The 19,756-nt window shown below is 47.8% G+C and overlaps 1 protein-coding gene across 4 annotated transcripts in view; it reads left to right on the forward strand.

Annotated features, from left to right (window-relative positions):
- arap2 (ArfGAP with RhoGAP domain, ankyrin repeat and PH domain 2) overlaps positions 1-19,526 on the forward strand; it is a 54,663-nt gene extending 35,137 nt beyond the window's left edge. For 2 of the 4 annotated variants that reach the window (XM_061808843.1, XM_061808842.1), the window contains exons 16-33: positions 2,352-2,496; positions 5,479-5,581; positions 6,092-6,290; positions 6,903-6,966; positions 7,169-7,332; positions 7,443-7,655; positions 7,937-8,042; positions 8,216-8,363; positions 8,751-8,828; positions 9,380-9,454; positions 9,778-9,895; positions 10,658-10,786; positions 11,105-11,241; positions 12,042-12,124; positions 12,592-12,627; positions 12,707-12,770; positions 14,653-14,769; positions 14,848-19,525. In XM_061808843.1, the coding sequence (XP_061664827.1) occupies positions 2,352-2,496; positions 5,479-5,581; positions 6,092-6,290; positions 6,903-6,966; positions 7,169-7,332; positions 7,443-7,655; positions 7,937-8,042; positions 8,216-8,363; positions 8,751-8,828; positions 9,380-9,454; positions 9,778-9,895; positions 10,658-10,786; positions 11,105-11,241; positions 12,042-12,124; positions 12,592-12,627; positions 12,707-12,770; positions 14,653-14,769; positions 14,848-15,099 (2,231 nt within the window). In that variant the 3' untranslated portion in view covers positions 15,100-19,525. Of the gene's footprint in view, positions 1-2,351; positions 2,497-5,478; positions 5,582-6,091; positions 6,291-6,902; positions 6,967-7,168; positions 7,333-7,442; positions 7,656-7,936; positions 8,043-8,215; positions 8,364-8,750; positions 8,829-9,379; positions 9,455-9,777; positions 9,896-10,657; positions 10,787-11,104; positions 11,242-12,041; positions 12,125-12,591; positions 12,628-12,706; positions 12,771-14,652; positions 14,770-14,847 lie in introns of all 4 variants that reach the window. The other 2 variants (XM_061808846.1, XM_061808845.1) reach the window with 2 other exon arrangements.
- The last annotated feature ends 230 nt before the right edge of the window (positions 19,527-19,756 follow it).

The raw sequence follows: 19,756 nt of genomic DNA on the forward strand, positions 1-19,756 counted from the left end.
AAGATTGAGCTGTGAGGGGCAATGTGATGGCACAGGGATTTGGGACAGAAGTCATACAAGAAGCTAGGCTAAATGTTAGCACGCAAACTCTTCTCTTTGCCATTTGTCATGTGAAGAATGACTTGGTAGACGACGTACATTCTCTCAAAGTAACCAGTCCAGTACAATATGCGATAGTCAATATCGAACGGATTTAACGTTTACAATTGTTGGCCCGACCGCTTTCCGGTGCGGAAAACTCTCTCTAGTATGGTAATCCGTCAGGATAATCTTTTAGAGTCATCTGATAATCGCATTTTTGCTGACTTTGATTGAATTAAATTCGGACCAATACCGCGTGTAACATTTCCTTCCGATCACAACCGTTTTCCGAGCAGATCTGTGGAGGGGGAAAAAAAAAATCACTCTTAACACACGCCACGATAAACTTTCAGACACACCCGATAATCAGGCCTGAAAATTCTCATACTTGGCCTGATTTTCGGTACGCGCGAACCCTGATTAAGGCTGCCATTTTTTTGCCCTCGCTTCACCGACCCGCGTTCCACTTGCCAACACATGAATTCATACATAATTTAAAGTCCTCAATAAGACGAGGCAGAGCTGTTGGGAAATCAAGCGCGCCTCTTAAGACGACCACGGCGTGAGACTTGTGATTATTACAAATTTGGTTATTAGAACGGGGACAGAGGGAGCCAAGCGGAAATGTGTGCAGAATGAGCGCTTCGAGACGCCCTCGCGAGCGAAAAAGACCGACGTGACATTTTTTTCTTAAAGTGCAAGAATCCGGGGACGCGTTAGCGCCGGAGCACGTCGTCATCGGCGACGGCTTTAAATATCGCACTGCTGCTCTCCGGCGCTGCATGCCTGGTTGCGCCTCCAAATGATGAATCTTTAGCAGCTGCTATTAGCGTTTTATTCTCTGAGGGATTTTTCCTCACAGCAAGTAGCCATGTCACAGTTGTACTATAAATTAACACACACACACAAAAAAAAAAAATAAACGGCAAAAGAGTCACGAAAAGACTTTTCAGATTCAAGTTGTAAATCCAGAGAAAAAAAGATTTACATGGAAAAAAATGTCTATTTTGGAGGAAAAAGTACTGCATTTACGATATGAGAACAGCAGTCATATATTTTCAAATTTAGAGGTAATATATATATATATATATATATATATGAAAAAGTCAGATACAGATTCAAGATTTGTATATGTTCCCAAAAAACAATAATCTTTTGTTTGTTTGTTTTTTGCAGGCTGACATCCTCATGTTCCGAGAATAATGTTTTCAAGTAAAACGTCTGTTTTCCAAATCAAAAGTTGCATCCCGGCTTTGCTGCAAGGCTCGAGCTGATGCCCTGATTTTGCGTTTTATTCTCCGAGAAGTACATTTGTTTTTTTTTTTTTTTCTTTCCAAAAACACCAAAGCCAGTAGCCACGTTGCAGTTTTTAAAGTCTGTCCTATTTTGACACAGAAAGGGGGGCTGTCGGGGGGGGCACACTGAGAGGCAGCGCAAGGGTGAATGGCGTCCTTGTGCTTCTCACATCCTTTTCCTTGAAAAAGCCAGTTGCAGGCACTTTTATTGGGACGCCATCCGCTTCTTCACAAGCGTCGCGCACAGTTGGCGGAAGAATTAGCATATTCATGAGATGAATCCAGTGGAAACTTTGGGGCGACGGGTGGCACGTCGGGTTTGTTTTTCTCCGTGTGAGCGTGTTTGTTTGCAGCACAACAAAGAGAGAAAGAAACAGATGGCACAGTGACTTTGAAAATCCAAAATTAGGTGCCTGTGCCTGAACTTCATTCTCATTGGATGTGTAATTCGCCCAGTCAGAGGGGTCGCCAAAGACAATGCGGTTTTGATTGCAAGGAGTGGCGGAATCAAGTGGCATCCCGTTCCGAAATTTACATTTTTATTTGAAAAGTAGAGCAAAGCAATCCAAAATTTACACGGAGGATGAGGGGCACACTTGGGGGGGAGAAAAAATCCGATTGGAGTCATCTATTGTTCATCAAGTCGTATATTTTCCAGAGAGATTTAAAAAAAAAACACCAACCATATATTTTGGAGAAATACCATTTTATATTTTCCAGATGAACTGTGATATTCTGTAGATGGCACAAAATGGTTGCAAAGCAGTGAGGTACTTGGATGGGTTTATATACACCAATGCCGTGCATCTAGCATGTACACAATCAGAAACTCATGTCACATTTCGGGATTTTAATATATTGTTCAACACAAATAAACCACCGTCACATTGGGCTCAATTGTCGTATGAGCGGACTGCAATTGATGGCCTGAATGCTAATCCACTAAAACCGCTCTATAAAATCTGTTCTACGCAGACACGGCGCGTCGCTGGTGCACGCTGGAAGGCGGCTTCCTGACGTACTACGAGAGCGCGCAGAGCCCGACGGCGGCGGGCCGGGTGGCCGTCGCCGACGTGGTCAGCCTGGCCATCAGCAACGCCGAGAGGATGACCGGAGCAGGGTACGTGGGTACAAGCGGCCAAATTGAAGCTACGAATTAGTTCCACGAGAAGATCACGTTTTGGCTCGCTTCAATCGTATTCTAATTAAGAAGCAAAGGTTTCTTAAAGTCAAATCAATCTCAAACATTACAGTTTTATTGTAATATGTGTAAGGTATTTAAATTTACAGTACACCAATCAACTAATTATTTCATCTGCAACAAATGATTATGTTGATTTATCATCCCCCCCCCCATTAATCAGACATGAAAAAAAAAATTCACCGCTTTTATCATGTGATAATTAACAATTTAAAAGAGGTAAAATCGACCTGTGACATTTAATTAGTAAAATAGAGCAAAAGATTGGAATTAAAAGAAAAAAGAATGCAACGGGGCTCTTGAGCCTTTCAATTCTCTGGAACGGACCGGACCGTTTGTGGCCCATGAGCACAAATTTGACCCCCCCCCCCCACCCGACTACGGCCATAATGTCCATTAACGCCAATTTCAACGGCTAATTTCCAGAGCGCACACTCAGCTCGGGCACTTGGAAGCATTTCTTCTCATTTATTGGACTGCAGCAGATTTGACTGCCGATGTAAATCACGCATTATAGAGCATCGCGCTCCAACATCGACATACCCCCCCCCCCGCCCCCCTTCCCCCTCCAAGTAAACACAGACTTCTGTGTCATTTTTCCTCCGTGCGACGTTTGTTGCATTAGCATATCTCTGGCTTGCGCATGATTCACTTTAACGCTGACCTATCAGGGCATTACGAGTGCTGTATTTCCTGTTTACTCTGCCGAACGCGTCCTGCCTCCCCCTCCCACCTGGAATTCAGTTAAAAAGTTGCTCCAGGAGAAAACTTCTGGATTCTTTCTACGTGGAAGTGGATCAGAAAAAAGAAAAAGAAAAAAAAAAAGAGTACAGATTTGAAATGTACTTCATGTAAGGAATGAAATAGTCGGTGCATCGTAATTTCATGCTTCAATGCCCATTCATACTTTGCCGCTCCTTCTGCTGTGTGCGCCTTGACCACCAGGAGGCGGTATAACACAGAAAACCATAATATACACAGAAGAGTTTCACAACTTAGTGACTTATTGATTTTTTTTTTTTTTTTGCATAGGAGAAAGAATATTTGGCCGTGAGTATTGTTATATTGTCTTCACTGTTTGTGCCTAAAAGGGCTACAACTACCACAACAATGATGCTAAGTTTGTTGGCCGGTATATGACGTTTTGCACCCCCCGTGTTAGCATTAAGTTAACGCTCTTTAAACACTCGACATGTCCTTTTCCTATTTTCTGTTGAGTTTTACAGCGAACCTCAACTGCCCCGTTTACTTTAGCAAATGAATTGAATCATTTTTTGTTGTTGTTGTTGTTCTTTTTTACATGAGTGTCTGCGGTTCGTGAATATTGCAGATGATACGCTCCCGTCGGCCATCCATGGGCGCACCGCAAGTGGCCTCAGTTAAAACCACACGTTTGGGACACTTTTTTTTTTTGCACAGCACTGAGGACAGAGTGAATTCCAGCTCGAACCCTGATGCAAACCTTCTATGAATATTACAAATCCACTTCAGAGGGATGGATGCATAGGAAGCATGTCGGGCGCTGATAAGGTTTTTAGCCCCTTTTGCCTCACAGGCGCCTTTTTAAAGCAGCCGATTCTGACCCTCAGACTCTTTAAAAACCTTGCAAAGTGACCTTTTCGGCTGGCTTTATAATGCACTTTTTTTTTTTTTCCTTCTTTCTCCCCAGCTGTTCTTGCATTCGGTCAACTCCGATTTTCACGCCGCCGCCGGCCTGGGACAAATGCAAGTCGCGAGCTAATGTGCGGCATTTCATTTTGCACCAAGAGGATGAATAAAAGTATTGGTATGACTACAGGAACTGAAAGTTGGTCATCGGTGTCCTTGTAGATCGTCTAGAGAGCCTCTGACAGGGTTTCCAGAGAGTAACTGTGGTACTGCATTAGAAAGTCTAGAGTGGCAGAGAAGTATGTTAGAATAGTGCAGGACATGTATGAGGACAGCAGAAGAGTGTTGTGAGTTGCGTTAAAAGGGAGACAGAGGAGTTTACGGCGGGAGTGGGAGTACATCAAGGATCATATCTAAGCCCCTTTCCGCTTTGTACTTCCTTGTGCTCACTCAACTACTGACTGATTAATTTGTGTTCTGCGCTGACATTATTTCTATATTAAAAGCCACAAATCACTTTCGCGGCGACAAAATGTGACAAAAATCCTCATTTGTGGCCACAGATCAGCTATAATGAATACAAATGAATCATTAACTTGTTGGGTAAGCAAAATTGAGCAGTTGGGTGATAACCTCATTTGTGGCCACAAAATAGGAAATTGTGCCCACAGAATGCAAATCTATTGCTTCACCTCACTCTACTTCTTACCTATTCGCTTGCATTTTGTCCTCACATTGCTAATTCACGGCCTCGGAATAGTCAGTCGTTTGACCATAAGTCGGGTCTTTGCTGCCCCTCACTCACCCTTTGGGATCCCCCCCCACCGTCCAACAACAGTCGACGCACCTGCTGAGGAGGCGGCGCCGGGTCACGCCGGGGCCACGTAAACACGCATTCCCCAGACAGGCTGCGCAGAACGGGCCGACTCGGCCGCCTCCCACAAGCTCCCGCTCGGCAGCTGACCGTCAGCATAACCGGAGTGCGGCCTTTGCTCCTTCGCGTTGCAAGCCAGAGTGGGCGCGAAACGCGGGTGCATACAGACAGAAACGCCAGCTAAGAAGCTTTTCGCTCCTGATGGCCATTCCGTGTGTTGTTGCCACAGAGTTGTCATTTGTGCCTTCACAGCGCATGTACTGTCGGTTTGTGGCGTCTGTCACTGATGTTTCCAAACATTACGCTTTTGTACCCCTCACGTAGATTGAGCCTGGCCGTCGTCTGTGAAGTATTTCAATTGCAAACACGCTCACATTAGCATTTTGGAGACGTATCGTATGCCCCCCCCCCCATTGCAGGGCCGTGTTCACCGTGGAGGTGTACCTGCTGTCGGCGCGGTCGCTCGTCATTGGCGCGGAGACGCAGGAAACGCGGCGTGATTGGATCCAGGCGCTGACCAAGGTGAGAGACCCCCCCCCCCCCCCCACAGTTTTCTGCGAGCGCTCGCTTATTTTCATCGCGGTCTGCGTAGCACTTTGCCGTAATCACCTCCCACGCAAATGTGCCACCTCTCTACTTTAATCTCAGTTAGACAGTAGGAGGTATAGCTGTCCATATGCCTTCTCCATCTGTATCAGAGGAAGCACTGCACTGGCGCGGTGTTGAACATGTCATGAGGTGAAGTTTCTTTTTTTTTTTTTTTCCTCTGCTTTTTCTAATTCACATAAGGCAGGAGACGTACGATCCGCCCCCCCCCCCCAACTCCATTTCAAACTTCTCGGTAATTCCTAAATAAGTCAAGAGAATTACTACTCCTCACAAAAAGTTACAAATATTCGTTAGCATGAAGTCAAGGTGTGGAGCTGGGCGTGGCTTGATTATCACCAAAAGGGCAAAAGTCTTTTCGTCCGCTTCCCGCCGGCCCAAAGCTCGACCCGGCTGTTTTCCAACGTCGGTGCTTGTTCCCGCCAGTGCTTGGTGCCACCCAAGGCAGAAGATCTGGTGCAGAAGGACAGCGAGCTCGTCGGCCGACTCCTCTACAAGGAGGGCCACGACCTGTACCACTGGAGGATGGGCTGGTTCGTCCTGGCCGGCTCCGTCCTGCACTTCGGCTCGGGCGACGAGGACGGAGACCGGGCGGCGCTTCACCTCAAACAGCTGCAGGAGCTCAGTAAGCGTTTTCGAAAAAGGTTCACTTCCTTTTTCCTCGTTGTCCTCTGAATGTTTGACACTGCAAAGAACTGTACTTTAATCAGACTCCGTTTATTATTTGTTATTTAGATGAAGATTCCAATGGTTTGGCATACTTTTTAAATGACACAACACAAGAAGCAATGCTCAAAGCGAGTGTCGCAGTGACATCATCGGGCTGCTGTGCCTTTCCTCGAAAATGGCCACAAGCAAAACAGTCCCCTGCTAGACAGCTTAAGTGGAGCTTTTAATAGGCCACAAATTAGATCTGTATAACCCCGCAGCACAAAATGGCCTAATCCGCTTACGATTTAAGAGAGTCTGTGATTAACCGTGCTAACTCTCTGATGACTTTGACATTTTCATACATTGTGTTATCTGCAAACACCGAAAGTCACCAATCCAGAAGATCCTTGTGTGTTTAGGTGTCCGCACACCACACAGATGTCAGGAGCATCCAGTCCGGTCGGATTTAAAAATCGCCCCGTTCAGGACTTGCTCTGAATTTTTTTCTTTTTTTTTTTTTTGGGATTCGCTTCCGCTGAATTCCCAAAGCGTCTCCTTGAAGGCTCACATGTGTTCTCGTCCTCAGCCGTCACCACCCACACCGAGGGCGAGGAGAAGATCCAAGTGCTGCTGATGGTGGAGAGCGGAAGGTATGTCAGTGGTGCAGCCAAGGTGAATTTCATCGCACACAATGCAAAGATTGCCACCGTGGGAAAATCCTTACTTTTTACAAATGTCGCTACAAAACACGCCTTAGAAGATGAAATGCAAAACTATTGAATTTAAAAGTTGTATACTTCTTTCATGCGCCTCACTCCCGTTTTCATTTATGTTTTTTTTTTTTTTTCACAGAACCATTTACATCCACGGATTCAACGCGGCCGACTTTGCGCTTTGGCGCTCGGCCATCACGCAGGCCGCCGGCACCGACGGCAAAGCGCTCGGCGACCAGCAGCTCACGAAAAACGGCGTCCCCATCGTCGTGGAGAGTTGCATTGCGTTTGTCACTCAGTACGGTGGGTTGGAAATGAAGCCCTTCGCTCTTCGCCGGGTTTAGGAAAACCCGCTCGCATTCGACAGCTGGACTGCCGGATTTGAATCGAGTATTCCTGTCCTCTTGTGGCAGGTTTGTGCCAGGAGGGGGTCTACCAGCGGCCCGGAGATCCCAACGGGGTGGCGCAGCTCCTGGAGGAGTTCACCCTGGACGCCCGTAATGTCAAACTTCGGGACAAGGAGCACCAACTGGAGGATGTGACGGACACGCTGAAGATCTTCTTATCGCAAGCGGAGGACGCCCTGTTGACCAAGGAGCTCTACCCTTACTGGGTTTCGGCTTTGGGTATGTGTCGGTGCAGCCGACGATGGCAAGGTCAGCTACGGGGAGGCGAACACGCTCGCCTGGCTTTCCTCATAACCGCACGGTCGCGACAGCATGTTGGGAGCGAGACTTGGCTCACGACTTGCCAGACGCAAGTAATGACTTGACTCGACAAAAAATTTTTGCTCCAGTAATTTCCTCGACACTTGAAGGTCAAGAGTTGACTTACTTATGAGTTGCACATATGTGACCTACTCCCACCTTTGGCAAACGGCGTTTTGTGTGTGTGTGTGTGTGTGTAGATGAGGAGGTCGAGAGCCTGAGAGTAAAAAAGTACTCCACTTTTATTGAAAGTTTGCCCAAAGCCAACAGGGCAACCCTTGATGCGCTGCTCCAACACCTTTACAGGTATCCACCCCGGATATTGTGCCACACATGTTTAGAAAATTGAGTGATTGTCAAAGGTTCTTTTGTGACATGTGCACTGGTTTTTGACGAGCGTACAATTGTTTCAATCTGAAGTGGACTTGGAATAGAGCCCCTTGTGTGGTGCGCGCGCGGTGTTCCTCCTTGTCGTGCAGGATTCAGCTGTGCCGGCACCTCAACCGCATGCCGAGTGACAAACTGGCCTCGGTCTTCTCCTCCTGCTTGTTCCAGACACAGGGACAAACGCCGCAGGAGATCCGCGTGGTCCTCGACCTCATCGACAACTACGTTACGCTCTTCAACGTGAGTCCAGAGCGACTCATCAAACCCCTTTGTACGAGTCCCCAGGTTTCTTTTTTAAAAGCGCGCAGACATTCTTCTGTAAAAAAAAAATAGACACAATTATCGCACGTAACAGCCACTTGTTGCTTGGTTTTGGCCGTAGCAGTTCTGTCTCATCCTGTTCATCTTTTGTTCGTATATCGCCGAAGCAACGGGTTTGCTGTGTTGCCAACTGACTGCTTCGTCAAGTGAGAAAAAAAAAAATATGTCATGAATAATCCTTGTTGCTTTTTTTTTTTTAATCTTCCGCAAACTTGAGTCATGAAAATGGAGTTTTCTGCAATTTCCTCAATGTTTTCCTCCTGAAGCGACTGTGAATTGATTCCCGGCCCGTTTTGCTTCCAACAGGTCAATGAAGAGCAGGTGCGACAGATGGAGAGGGAGAATAGTTTCATCACGCGCTGGAATGACAAAAAGGACACCACAGTAAGTCAATCCCGGCAAATGGAAATCACCCACGGTTCTGTTTTGTTTGTGCGCGCGTATTGATTTGCCGGCTTGCATCGGGATCTCGCAAATCAGGCTTTCATTCGAGCACTTTTCCTGGAAATGAGGCAATGGGTTGGAGGCGTGGGTCAGGATGACGGGGGGGGGGGGTTGGGCGGCCACGACGGGGGAGGAGGCATGCGGAATGAGAGCTTTGTTCCCGTTAACCTTTTTTGGCAGGGAATCCGTGCCCACGGGGCGCAGCTGGTGGAAACATTTGGGAGAGGAAAAATGAATAAAACCCTCATTTATTCGCTAAATTTTCTCTCGCTATCATCTAAAATAATAAAAAAAAAACCAACAACTTTGCGCTGAATATTTTGAAAGTCAAATAAAAAGCCACAAGCGAGAAATCCAGCCGGTTTTGATGGCGGTATCGGAGACTCCCTCCTGAGCAGATGTTCCCCGGCTGCAAATGAAAAGCGCTTGCTGAGCTAATCGTGCGCTGTTTTTGCGGCCGAGCTGATTTTGAATTTTCATCTCCCGCTCAGTTCTCGCCAGCTGGGGACTTGATCTTCGAGGTGTACCTGGAAAGGCGAGGGCCGGAGAATTGCTGTTTAATCAAGGTGCCGACACGCGCGTGCAAAATTCTCCTTTCACCGCTGTTTGTGTCCGTTCGCTTTGGGAAGATCTGCCCACCACCACAATCTGGATAGCGAAGGTCACGTCTGTGTCATTTTAAATGTCATTAAATGTGTTCCTGATAACACAAATCATTTTTTTTGGTTCCCTTTCTGTGCGGACCAGAAAACGTAGCGAACTAAAATTTTAGCCGTTCCGTGACGTACCCGCCGCAGTTTTGACACTGTTGCACAAGTCGCGTTAATAATTCTTTTTTTCCCCCCTTCTTCTTTGCGCCGCCGACGTTTTCTGTCGTCGACGTCGCCAGGTCTGGCCCAGCATGCGCTCGGCGGAGCTCGCGGAGACGGCGCTGAACATGCGGAACATCCCCTACGACGGCGACGACGGCTGGACCGTATTTGAAGTCATCGAGAACGGAGAGTTGGGTGAGTGCCCGTGTAGCGTTCTGCAAAAAATGTTTGCGTTTAATTCAGTAATTCTTTGGGGTACCGCTAGGGGGAGCCCTCGTACCACGAATGGTTAATTCCTCTGGTTGCGGTCAGGTTCTTGGACGTCCTGTCAAAACAAACCACTTCCGGCTAGCGGCTCTTGATATTCAGTTGTACCTGCATGAAATCTGGTCAGGATTACGTTAAAATCCATTTCCCCCAGCTCTTCTTAAGTTCCCCACAATTGAATTCCCGATTCAATTTCTGTTCCTCCCAATTCAAAGTTTCCACCTTTTTGAAATTTCCTGGAGTTTTCCAAACCGACTCCCGACGCCGTCAAAATGGCATTTTTCGCCGGGCGGCTGGAGATAAAGCAGCCAGCTCATATTTGTCTGCCGCGATGCCAAAGACGATAAAGCCGGCGCTATGAATATGTTACGCCCTTGTGGCTCGTTTTACCTCGGGGGTTATGAATAACTGGGGAGTGGAGGAGCAGGAGTGTGCCGATAGTGTTGCGCCCCCTTCACCAATTAGGAGGAGATAATGGGTCTATTTTGCACATGAGTGTGTTTTTATAATCATATCTTGATCCGCTCAAGATAACTTTCGCGCTGCTAAAATAAGGAGAACAGCGGCGCGGTTTTGTTTTGCAGTTAATTGGAATTAGTGCAGGGTTTTTTACCGCCTTGAGGCCGGAGTTGTTTCTGCCATCGGAAAGCATTTTGCGTCCTCGTCATCGTTTTCTTGCGCTTGGCACAGAGCGGCCGTTGCACCACAGCGAGAAGATCCTGGAGCAGGTCTTGGAATGGAGCGCGCTGGACTACCCCAGTTCGGCCTTTCTGGTTCTGAAGAAGTTGGCGTTGGCCAAACGGGACGCGGGAGACAAAGGTACAACTTTTGAGTGAGAGGTGTGACGCGCACCCTGGACTGGTCGCCGGCACATGTGTGGCTCATACTCATTAAGTGCATGACACTCATTCAGACAAGCGAGTTGAATTTCACAGGGAAATTCAGTGAGTCACGTCTTTCCGGTTATATGAAATTGTCCTAGATGCACAAGATGATTGAGGCGATCACGCGGGTGACTTGGAGCAGTCGAATTAGGCTTATGAGAGACCCCAAACTGGTCTTCCTCCAACCGGGCGGGGCGGCTTTCTTTCGGCGGTCCGTCGCGGCTAACTCCCGATTCCCGTTTGTCCCCCAAAGTGGATCCGACGCAGCTGGTGAAAGGCGAGCATCTCAAGTTCAGCGACGGCTGCTCCAAGCTGCTCTCCGGGCACAAGTTCCAGGACCGCTACGTGGTGCTGCGGGCCCACAAGCTGCTGCTCTACAGAGATATCAAAGTGAGCGCACTTTTTCATTTTCTGCCTTAATCTCACGACGCAACGCCGGTAAACATCCTCCCCGTCGCAGCTTTTCCCATTCAAACACAGCATGGAGACTTCCACCTGCGGTATATCTTGAGGTTTTTTTTTGTTTTTTGGTCAACTTTATTTGAAAAATAAAAATAAAAAAAAAAAAGGGGGCGATGAAACAGACTCGCCTGATTTCTTATGACTTTATTTCTCCGGTGACAGGCAAGTGTCATTTCCCCCAGTTTTTTTTTTTTTTTGGATGAAGTAAGGAAAAGCAGTGAAAGAATTCCTGCTGACTTGCCATAAAAAGATAAAAACAGGCGCTTTGGAGATTGGAGAGGACCGGCGGCCTCGCGTTCCCCGGAGGCTTTTTCTTCCTGGCGCCTATCTGCAGTTGAAACGTGGGATTTGTAAAGGCGTGTGAGGAAGTGTTAATAATTGATGAAGGTGCAGTACTTCTGGCAGGAGCGAGGGCGGTAGCGGTGGCGGGCGGCGTGGAGAATACCGCCTCCCGCTAAGGTTGCCTCTCCGTATGAAAATGCGGCTAATTACGCCGCAAAAACGCCAAGGAAATCGCCTCCTCGCTGTTGCGTTGATATTCTTTGGCCTCCGTGATAATCGCTAGGTTGGTTTTTGGGATTGGGAGGGACGTGGGGACGGGGGGAGCAGCACTTCAAATGAATGCCAACGTGATGAAATGAAAAGTGCACAACTCGGCACACTTGAGAGAATCAATCATGTAACCTCTCGGCGTATTTTATACATTTCTTCTTATTTTTTTTTTTTAGACCACAAAAGCCGAGAAGATGCTCCATCTCAAGGCTGCAAAATGTTACCTGGGCCTGAAGAAGAAGCTGAAGCCTCCGAGCAGGTATGTTGTGCTTTAAAAAAAAAAAAAATGGCCGCGTTTGGATCATCGTCGCTCCCCGGCGAGTTTTGCGTGAATCACCCGTGCGGGGGCGGAGCGGCCGAGTTTTCGGAGCGGCAAAAAGAGCGACGCGACCGTCGAGTGGGCCGCGGGAGGCGCTGAGATGAAGACGAGAGAAGCGAGGGTGGGGGAGGAGGAGCCTCATTAGGCCGGCGTCTGTCCGCGCGCGCCGTCGCGGCCGCCTCAACGGCTCGGGCCCCCGCTCGTCCTCCGCACCGCTGAAGCCGGAGGAAGTCGTCCCCTCTTTCTTCCTGTCATTGCAATTTCTGGACAACAAATAGGTGAAAAACAACAACAACAACAAAACACGGCGTCCCCTTTCATGCGTGAAGCCATGACCTCCAGCCAGTACTATTAACTAACAAAGATGATATAAAATCCTCGTTTGATTTAATTTTTGTCCCCAACAGCTGGGGCTTCACTGTCTACACGGAGAAACAGCAGTGGTGAGTAAACCAAAGCGCCGCGCAACGGAGCACCGGCCCGCCCGCCCGACCGACCCGAGAGATCTCCGTTCCCTTGCAGGCATTTCTGCTGCGACGAGAGAGAGACGCAGGTCGGCTGGGTGACGGACATCATCAGCGCGAAGGTACCCGCCGAAAATCCGCCTTCTGATCGGAAGCCGCGGGGGGAGGGGAGGGGGCGGAGCTTCCGTCCTCGCAAATCATCTTTTACGATCGGAAAGCCCGACGACACCGGCGTTATTAAATCGCACGGACCTCGCCGCCAATTCCCGTTGTGCTGTTAGTCTGATGAAATTCATAAACGGGGGAAGGTGTAAAGTTGGCGCGGTCACGCCGCAATACCTTCAATCCGCTCGCGAGAAATAAGGCCGGGGGCCACTTTCGCGTCGTTTTGTGCTCTGTAATCGGCGCCGTGATAATGGGGACCGCAAATGGGGGGGAAAAAAAAAGTTGTACAGTTTCAAAACATTTTTGGAGGTTGTAAAGAAGCGGACGACGACAACAAAAATCATCAATCCTGATGTGGTCCACTGTCCTTCCCTGACCTCAACCCTATTGAGAAACGATGCACAAGTTCTACGAGCTTCAGAGGCAGTTAATATTCAAACAAGCTTTCCAAATTATCCATTTTCTTTGCCGCTTATGCTCACGAGGGTCGCAGGGAGTGCCGGAGGCTATCCGATCACTCGATTGATTGACGGGATGATCGGTAGAGTACTCGATTCGAAAAATATTTTTAGATGGCGCCCGAATTGAAACTGATGGAAATTATTCCAGCCCAATATCGCAAAAAAATATTGCGCTCACCTGAACTGTACACTATAAAACATAATCCGACTTTCCAGTACCAAAAATACTTTGCTTGACTTTTGCTGAACTCTGTGCGGGATTTCTGCAATGTTTCTTCTCCGGACCGGGAGCGGGCAGGCGTCCCCTTTTCCCGACTCCGTCACTCCGACCCGTCGAGGCTTCCGGCTTTCGCGGCCCGGCGCAGACATTTCCTTCGTATGAGCGCCACCCCCCCGCTTACTTGGGTAAAAGCCTTTTACCGCCCTCGCAAGCAAAAAGGCCAACGTTGTCAGGTGGAGATTGATCTAAAGGGGAATCCAATTTTTCTGCTTCAAAAGTGCTCTCACCTGGACGACGAGTAAATCCGGAGCTGTGCACGCCCCCCCCCCTCCCCCACACACACACCCGAATCCGCTAAATGGGTCATTCCAGAAGGGGAAAGATATTTTGCGTCCTTACGTGGTACTTCAAACAATCCAAAATGCTGACTGGAAATTGTAGCGAAATGGATTTAAGAATGCCGAAGGTGCTATTGAGCAATCCCCAGTCTCTTTTCTCTTGACCCCCCCCCCCCCCCCTCGTTCATGTCCAGGTTACGTCCAGAATCATAATAAGCCATTCCGCTTTTTCAATTTTCCCGGATTATTCATTCACTCCTCGGTCACATCCCAGGCGGTGGTGAGCTCCTCGTCTATCCGCGGGAACGTTGCTGCCGATGCTTGCTTTCATTTAACTTGTGCAGAATTTCGTCGACGGCGTTTCAAAAACATATTTTTCCAGATGCCGGCGTGAGTTGAGCAGGACAAATCAAATTGTTCCTTGACTGTTTTTTTTTTTCGTCTTCCTACATTTTCCATCCAATTCCAGAATGACCCCAACAGTGGAGAAAAACGTAGGAGCGGCGGCAAAGGCAGGGAGGAAGTTTCCTCCCTTTTGCGCGTTAGCGAACGTTACGCCGAGACAGTTTCCATAGCAACTGGCCGACGACGGCCCGTCATTTTGTAGCGAGGCGCAATTGATGGCGGCGCGTGGGTCGGCGCGTACGTCCGAGGACAGGTCCCGGCAGCTTCTCGGAAAAAAGAAAAGGACAAGAAAGGCGCTTTGAGCGGTCAAAAGGGCGAGAGTGGCGTGCGGCGAGGGGGGGGGGAGGGTGGGAGGATGTCCATGATCCAAAACGGTCTTTATCGTCTCTTCACTGCTCCTTTTCTGCACGCGCAGTTCGGCTCTGGCCTCCGCTCGGACCCGGGGGACGGCGCAGTTCATGCGCCCTCCAAAGGGGGAGCCGCGGCTGACGGTGGAATGCGACTGCAGCTGAACTCCGCGTCACCCAGACAGGTGAGCTCATCCATGGACTCGTTAGTTCAGCACAATGTCATGTCTCCCAAATGTCAATTAACTAACTTTTGCCCTCAGATGTCAGAGAGGAGAATTTCCCTCGCCCTCAAGAGCGCCAGCCCCGACGGTCCGAAGCCCACGGGCCCGCGGCGCTGTTCAGTCATGGACCCATGCCAGCCCTGCCCGGGGGCCTCGCCCGCTTCCCGGCAAAGTAGCCTGCGGACCGCCGGCAAGAGGCCCAGCTGGGGGGGCGGGGATGGAAAGATGCCCCCGAATCTGCTGAGCGAGTTGAGTTCTGTGCTGAGCAAGACGGGCCGCGGCGCCGAGTGACGACCGAGGAGAGGTACGGCGGAGGTGGGACGCGCAAAAGATTAGTAGCGTCAGATGCAGTGAAAGTACAAATGGATACAAAATGGCTTCCGAGATGTGGACAAAATACCGAGACTTTTTCAAAGCACAAAGAACACGACGTCGTTCGAGACTTGACCTCTGTTTATTCTTTGTTTCTTGTACATTGTCTGATTCATGTCGCTCTCCAAATATGGAACTTTATTCTTCAAATATCCCGACGTTATTATTTCAGAAAAATCTCAAATATACGAAATAGCCATGTATGTGCGTATGCTCACTCCCAAAGAAATCATATCTTTTTTTTTTTTTTTTTCACGGTTGTTAATCGAGTACGCCAAATATTAACAGAGACCTCCATTTTTGGCGTTTATAAATAGCTCCCGACGTGAAGCCGTGCCCTCTCCTGGCTGCCCGTCATCCGCACATTCCACCCTCTAATCTAGGTTCTATTAATGTCTCGGTTGATATTTACGGCGCGCGGAGCCTTTTAGCCTGACACGGCTGTAAAGTATACGTTCAAACCCGGCCGAAGCTTTATCTAATTAAAAGCCGAGCGCGACGGGAATTCCGCTGGGATCGAGTCTGTAAAATCTGCCGGTCGGTCGGGGTCTCCACCCCCCCCGCCCACCGCCCGACAGTTCCACCAGCGGGAGCGAACCACCGTAGAGCGGAGAACGAAATGGGGAAAAATCGCACACCTTCCAATTAAAGCACGCCGGATAGAATACGGACGGAGATCATTATTTTTCCCGCCACTGGAATTGTGGCCAGTCTCACAAAATTGGTTGCCATGAAATAAAATTCTCCGGATTGAGCTCCAAACCAGCGAAGATGAGTCTGATTTTGTGTTAGAAAGTCTTTATAGCTTTCTGGCTAAAAACAAAAAAACAGTAGCAATGTTTTTAGCCATGACTGACTGGGGAAATAAAAGGCTCTTACTTTGAAGAGCTTTACTTTTGTTCACTAACAAAGTATTGATACCTGCTTCCTACTCGCCACTGTTGTTTGCTCATATTTTGGACCCGCCACCAATGTTTTGCGTACCCTCAAGGACGCACTTTTGAATTTGGCGTGCTCGAGTACTTTGCCGGCCTTATTCCGAGTCCATTATTTATTTATCCGCTTTAATCTGAGCCGCCGGTACCTCCGCGGCAACCTTCGTCTTCGGATTGTTTGGCCTAAATGAGGTTATCAACAAGGCCGGGGCCGAGAATTGTCACGTTGCGAGGGGGTGGTGGTGAAAAATAAACATTTGCTCGTTAAAGATTCATGCCGCTTGCCCGAGTTGAGTTTTGTGCCCTTGTCGTGTTCGGCAAAGTCGCCGAGCACGCCGGCCGCCAATCAAACAGCTTGATTATTATTTCATAAAAGTCATTTTTCGAGTTGCGCCGCATCGACATGAACTCCGGCGTCCCCGACTGGGAATGCTTCACTTTATTCATTTATTTTTTTTCTGTGACAATATGGTGAATCAAATTTTAGGGCCAGCCCAAAAATAAAATTGTATAGTTGCGGGGGGGGGGGGGGGGGAGAGGAGGTCAAGATCAGTTGTAATACAAGAATAATGTTACACAGTTTGGATTTTGGAATATTGCAAAGCCAATCTCAGTCATTTTTATACATTTCCAATCTTGAACATTTACAACATTATGTCCGAAATATCCGACTTTATTTGCATGAATTTTCTGAATGTTTTTTTTCCCGATTGTTTGCAGCCCGGCCTGCCTTCGCACTTTGGCACCGATTTTTCAGGTGGAATCGCAAGATCAAATTTGCAATGTCGACGCGTCCGTCTTGTGTATTTTTTTTTTTCCCCCTTCATCCCGATGAATATTTGATCGGCCTTGATTACATATTGGTTTGCTTCAATCCGGGCTGCATAATGAAGGGTGAGGAGGCCGCTTGAAAAAAATCTCATTCCGCCGAAGCACAACCGACTCCCATTGAATGTTATTGACACCCCCCCCCCCACGCCACAGCATAAACCCCCCCCCCCCCCTCCTTTGGGACCCTCAGGCTGCTCTTAGCTTTTAATCAAAGTTAACTAAATGAGTAAAAATGTCGAGATCCTTGGCCGCCGCACATAAAACAAATGAAAGCCCAAGATGGTTGGTCAGGGTTAGTTTCGTTTATGATCAATCATATAAAGCAGAGTGCTAATCACGTAAAAATGAGCCAATAAGAATCACAATATATACAGTGAAGTATTTGACAAGCGGAGGTCACGGTTGTTCTCGTAGTAACTTTGACACGTCCAGGCACCCGTTTCGAGCACTTCCTTCTGGTCCAATGATGGTACATGTGCATTCTTGCCATGGATAAAAACTTTCTTTTTTTTCTTTTTTTTTTGTTTTTTTTACCCATGGCTTTTCGTCTTCTTTTCCTTTCGGCTTGTCCCGTCAGGGGTCGCCACAGCGTGTCATCCTTTTCCATCTAAGCCTTCCTCTCTCTCCTCATGTCGTCCCTCACCACATCCATCAACCTTTTCTTTGGTCTCCCTTTCGCTCTTTTGCCTTAAAAAAAAAAAAAAAAAAAAAAAAAAAGTTTAAGTCCGATTTTATGTCTGACAGAAAAAAAAGTTACTTTTCATACAATCCAAAATGTTTTTGAGCGTGGCTGTCAATAGAACTTACTCGCGACGTAACTACGATGCCGCTCCTGTATAACGTGGCAAAAATGCTCTTTCAATGTTTCTGTAACGGCTGACAAGCGCAAACTCTGATTTATGTCAGATTTTTGATGTGGATTTTCGCAACGCGAAGCAATCAGCGAGCGTGCCGTCGCTTGCTTGGGATGGAAGCGCTCGATTGTTTTCCAGTCACTTTCATTTGCAGTCGTCGGTGGTGATTAAAGCGAGGATCCGGGCTTTGTTCTCAGTCGCTAATTCCTCTCTTTTGTTCTCCTGGAGAAGAAAAAAAAAAACCCAACCAAAACATCAAAAAGTCACCTTTTGTTTTCGCTCCGAGTGTTTGACTGGAATCAAACCGTTCCTTGCGGCCGTCCTTGGATTCATCGAGTCTTTCTCAAAGCGCTTTCTCTCTCTCTCTCTCTCTCTCTCTCTCTGCTTAATTATCATTAATCGGGCCTTGTTTGTTGCGAGCGTGCTATTTGGGTCATGAATGAAAGAGGGACTGTCCTGATTTCTGAGCGGCGTCAAGTTCTTGTTTTCCTCTTGGTTTAACAGACACATTGTCGAAATTTTGGCATATCGCGTAAAAGCTCGGCTGTGAGCTCATTTTACGATGTTCCGCTTCAAAATGGCTTTCACTCTCGATCCGCTGTCAGGTCCGTAAGAAGACACAAAAGTCCATCAAAGTCAGGAAAGTCGTCATTCTGGTCAAGGAAGCAGACGACAGAATGTAAAGAATTGTATATTTGTTACAGCATGTTTTGCCTTAGTTCAATGGACATTGTGCTGCTCCTTCCGGTGTTGATGATGTTCAACCCAAATATGATGATTAAGCACACCTGTTTTCTCCCAACAATAGAAAGTCGTGGAAGAAATACGGGGAGGTAATAAAGGGTTTATTACACGGCAGCATGCGATGATCTAGTCCAACCTGTGCGACGAATAAAGCAGCCGCCGACTTTTTAGTGCCCGCACAGCATCGTTGGAATGAGCGACGGTAAGTCTGCAAGTCTCAGCCGGCCGATGGCTATTTCATTAATATTGCAGCTAAAGACAAAAATGATGCGGGGGTTGAAGAGTGAAATAAAATGGCAATAAAAAACGCTCCGGCTTTATTGCCGTCGGTAAATTGGAAGATGACAACGCCGTCCGTGGTCTTTTTTTTTTTTACGGAATTTTGTGCACCTGCGCCAGTGTTGCCGCGATTTCAATGCGGGAAAACAAATCCCGCCCGCGGATTAGCAGGCCCCCTCGGGCGCCCCTCGTCACTCCTACGCAAACTCCCGTCGCCGAGCGCGCTTTTTTTTTTTTTTGTTGGGTTTTTTTTTTTTTTGCTTATTTCCTCTCCCGGTGTTGTGTTCATTTCACCTGCTCGCTCAGTCTTCTTTGTTTCGGTCGACGGGGAGAAACCCCGCCGCATCCAACTGCGAGTACGCCGTGTTCCAAATCATTAAGCATATGCTGTTTTTGTTCATTTGCCCGCGTCGTGCAACGCAATGGAGAGCGACGACACGACGCGTGATCAACAGTTATGCAATGAACGGAAAGGCCGTTAATCCTTTCCTTTGCCCCAAAACCTATTGAAATGTTATTTTTCTTCCAGCAACATCGCACTCTATTACTAATGTGCTTTATAAAAACAATCTGTACAGTACAGACGTCTCCCTCCGCTCCTTTCAGCTCAGCTCATTTCCTTGCAGAGGATAAAGAATACATGACTGTGAGTACTCTTATGTTTCATCTAAATGTCTTACTGCACTGTTGGTTCAAAGATCAATTGCCGCAATGATTTTTACACGCGGTTCCCATGATGCATTATAAAACTTCTTTTCTTGAATTTCTTGAATTTTCTTGAAACCCCCCCCCCCCTCGAAGTAACTTTCCTTTAATTAGCCTCACGTTTCACTTCAACGCCACACGCCTCATACAATTTTGACTGTAAATGATATTCTGTACGACGCTACGTAAGAGAAAAGACAGCGCCTGGTGAGACGAACAAAAGATGAG

This window comes from Syngnathoides biaculeatus, chromosome 21, assembly GCF_019802595.1.
Source record: "Syngnathoides biaculeatus isolate LvHL_M chromosome 21, ASM1980259v1, whole genome shotgun sequence".
Classification (NCBI taxonomy): domain Eukaryota; kingdom Metazoa; phylum Chordata; class Actinopteri; order Syngnathiformes; family Syngnathidae; genus Syngnathoides; species Syngnathoides biaculeatus.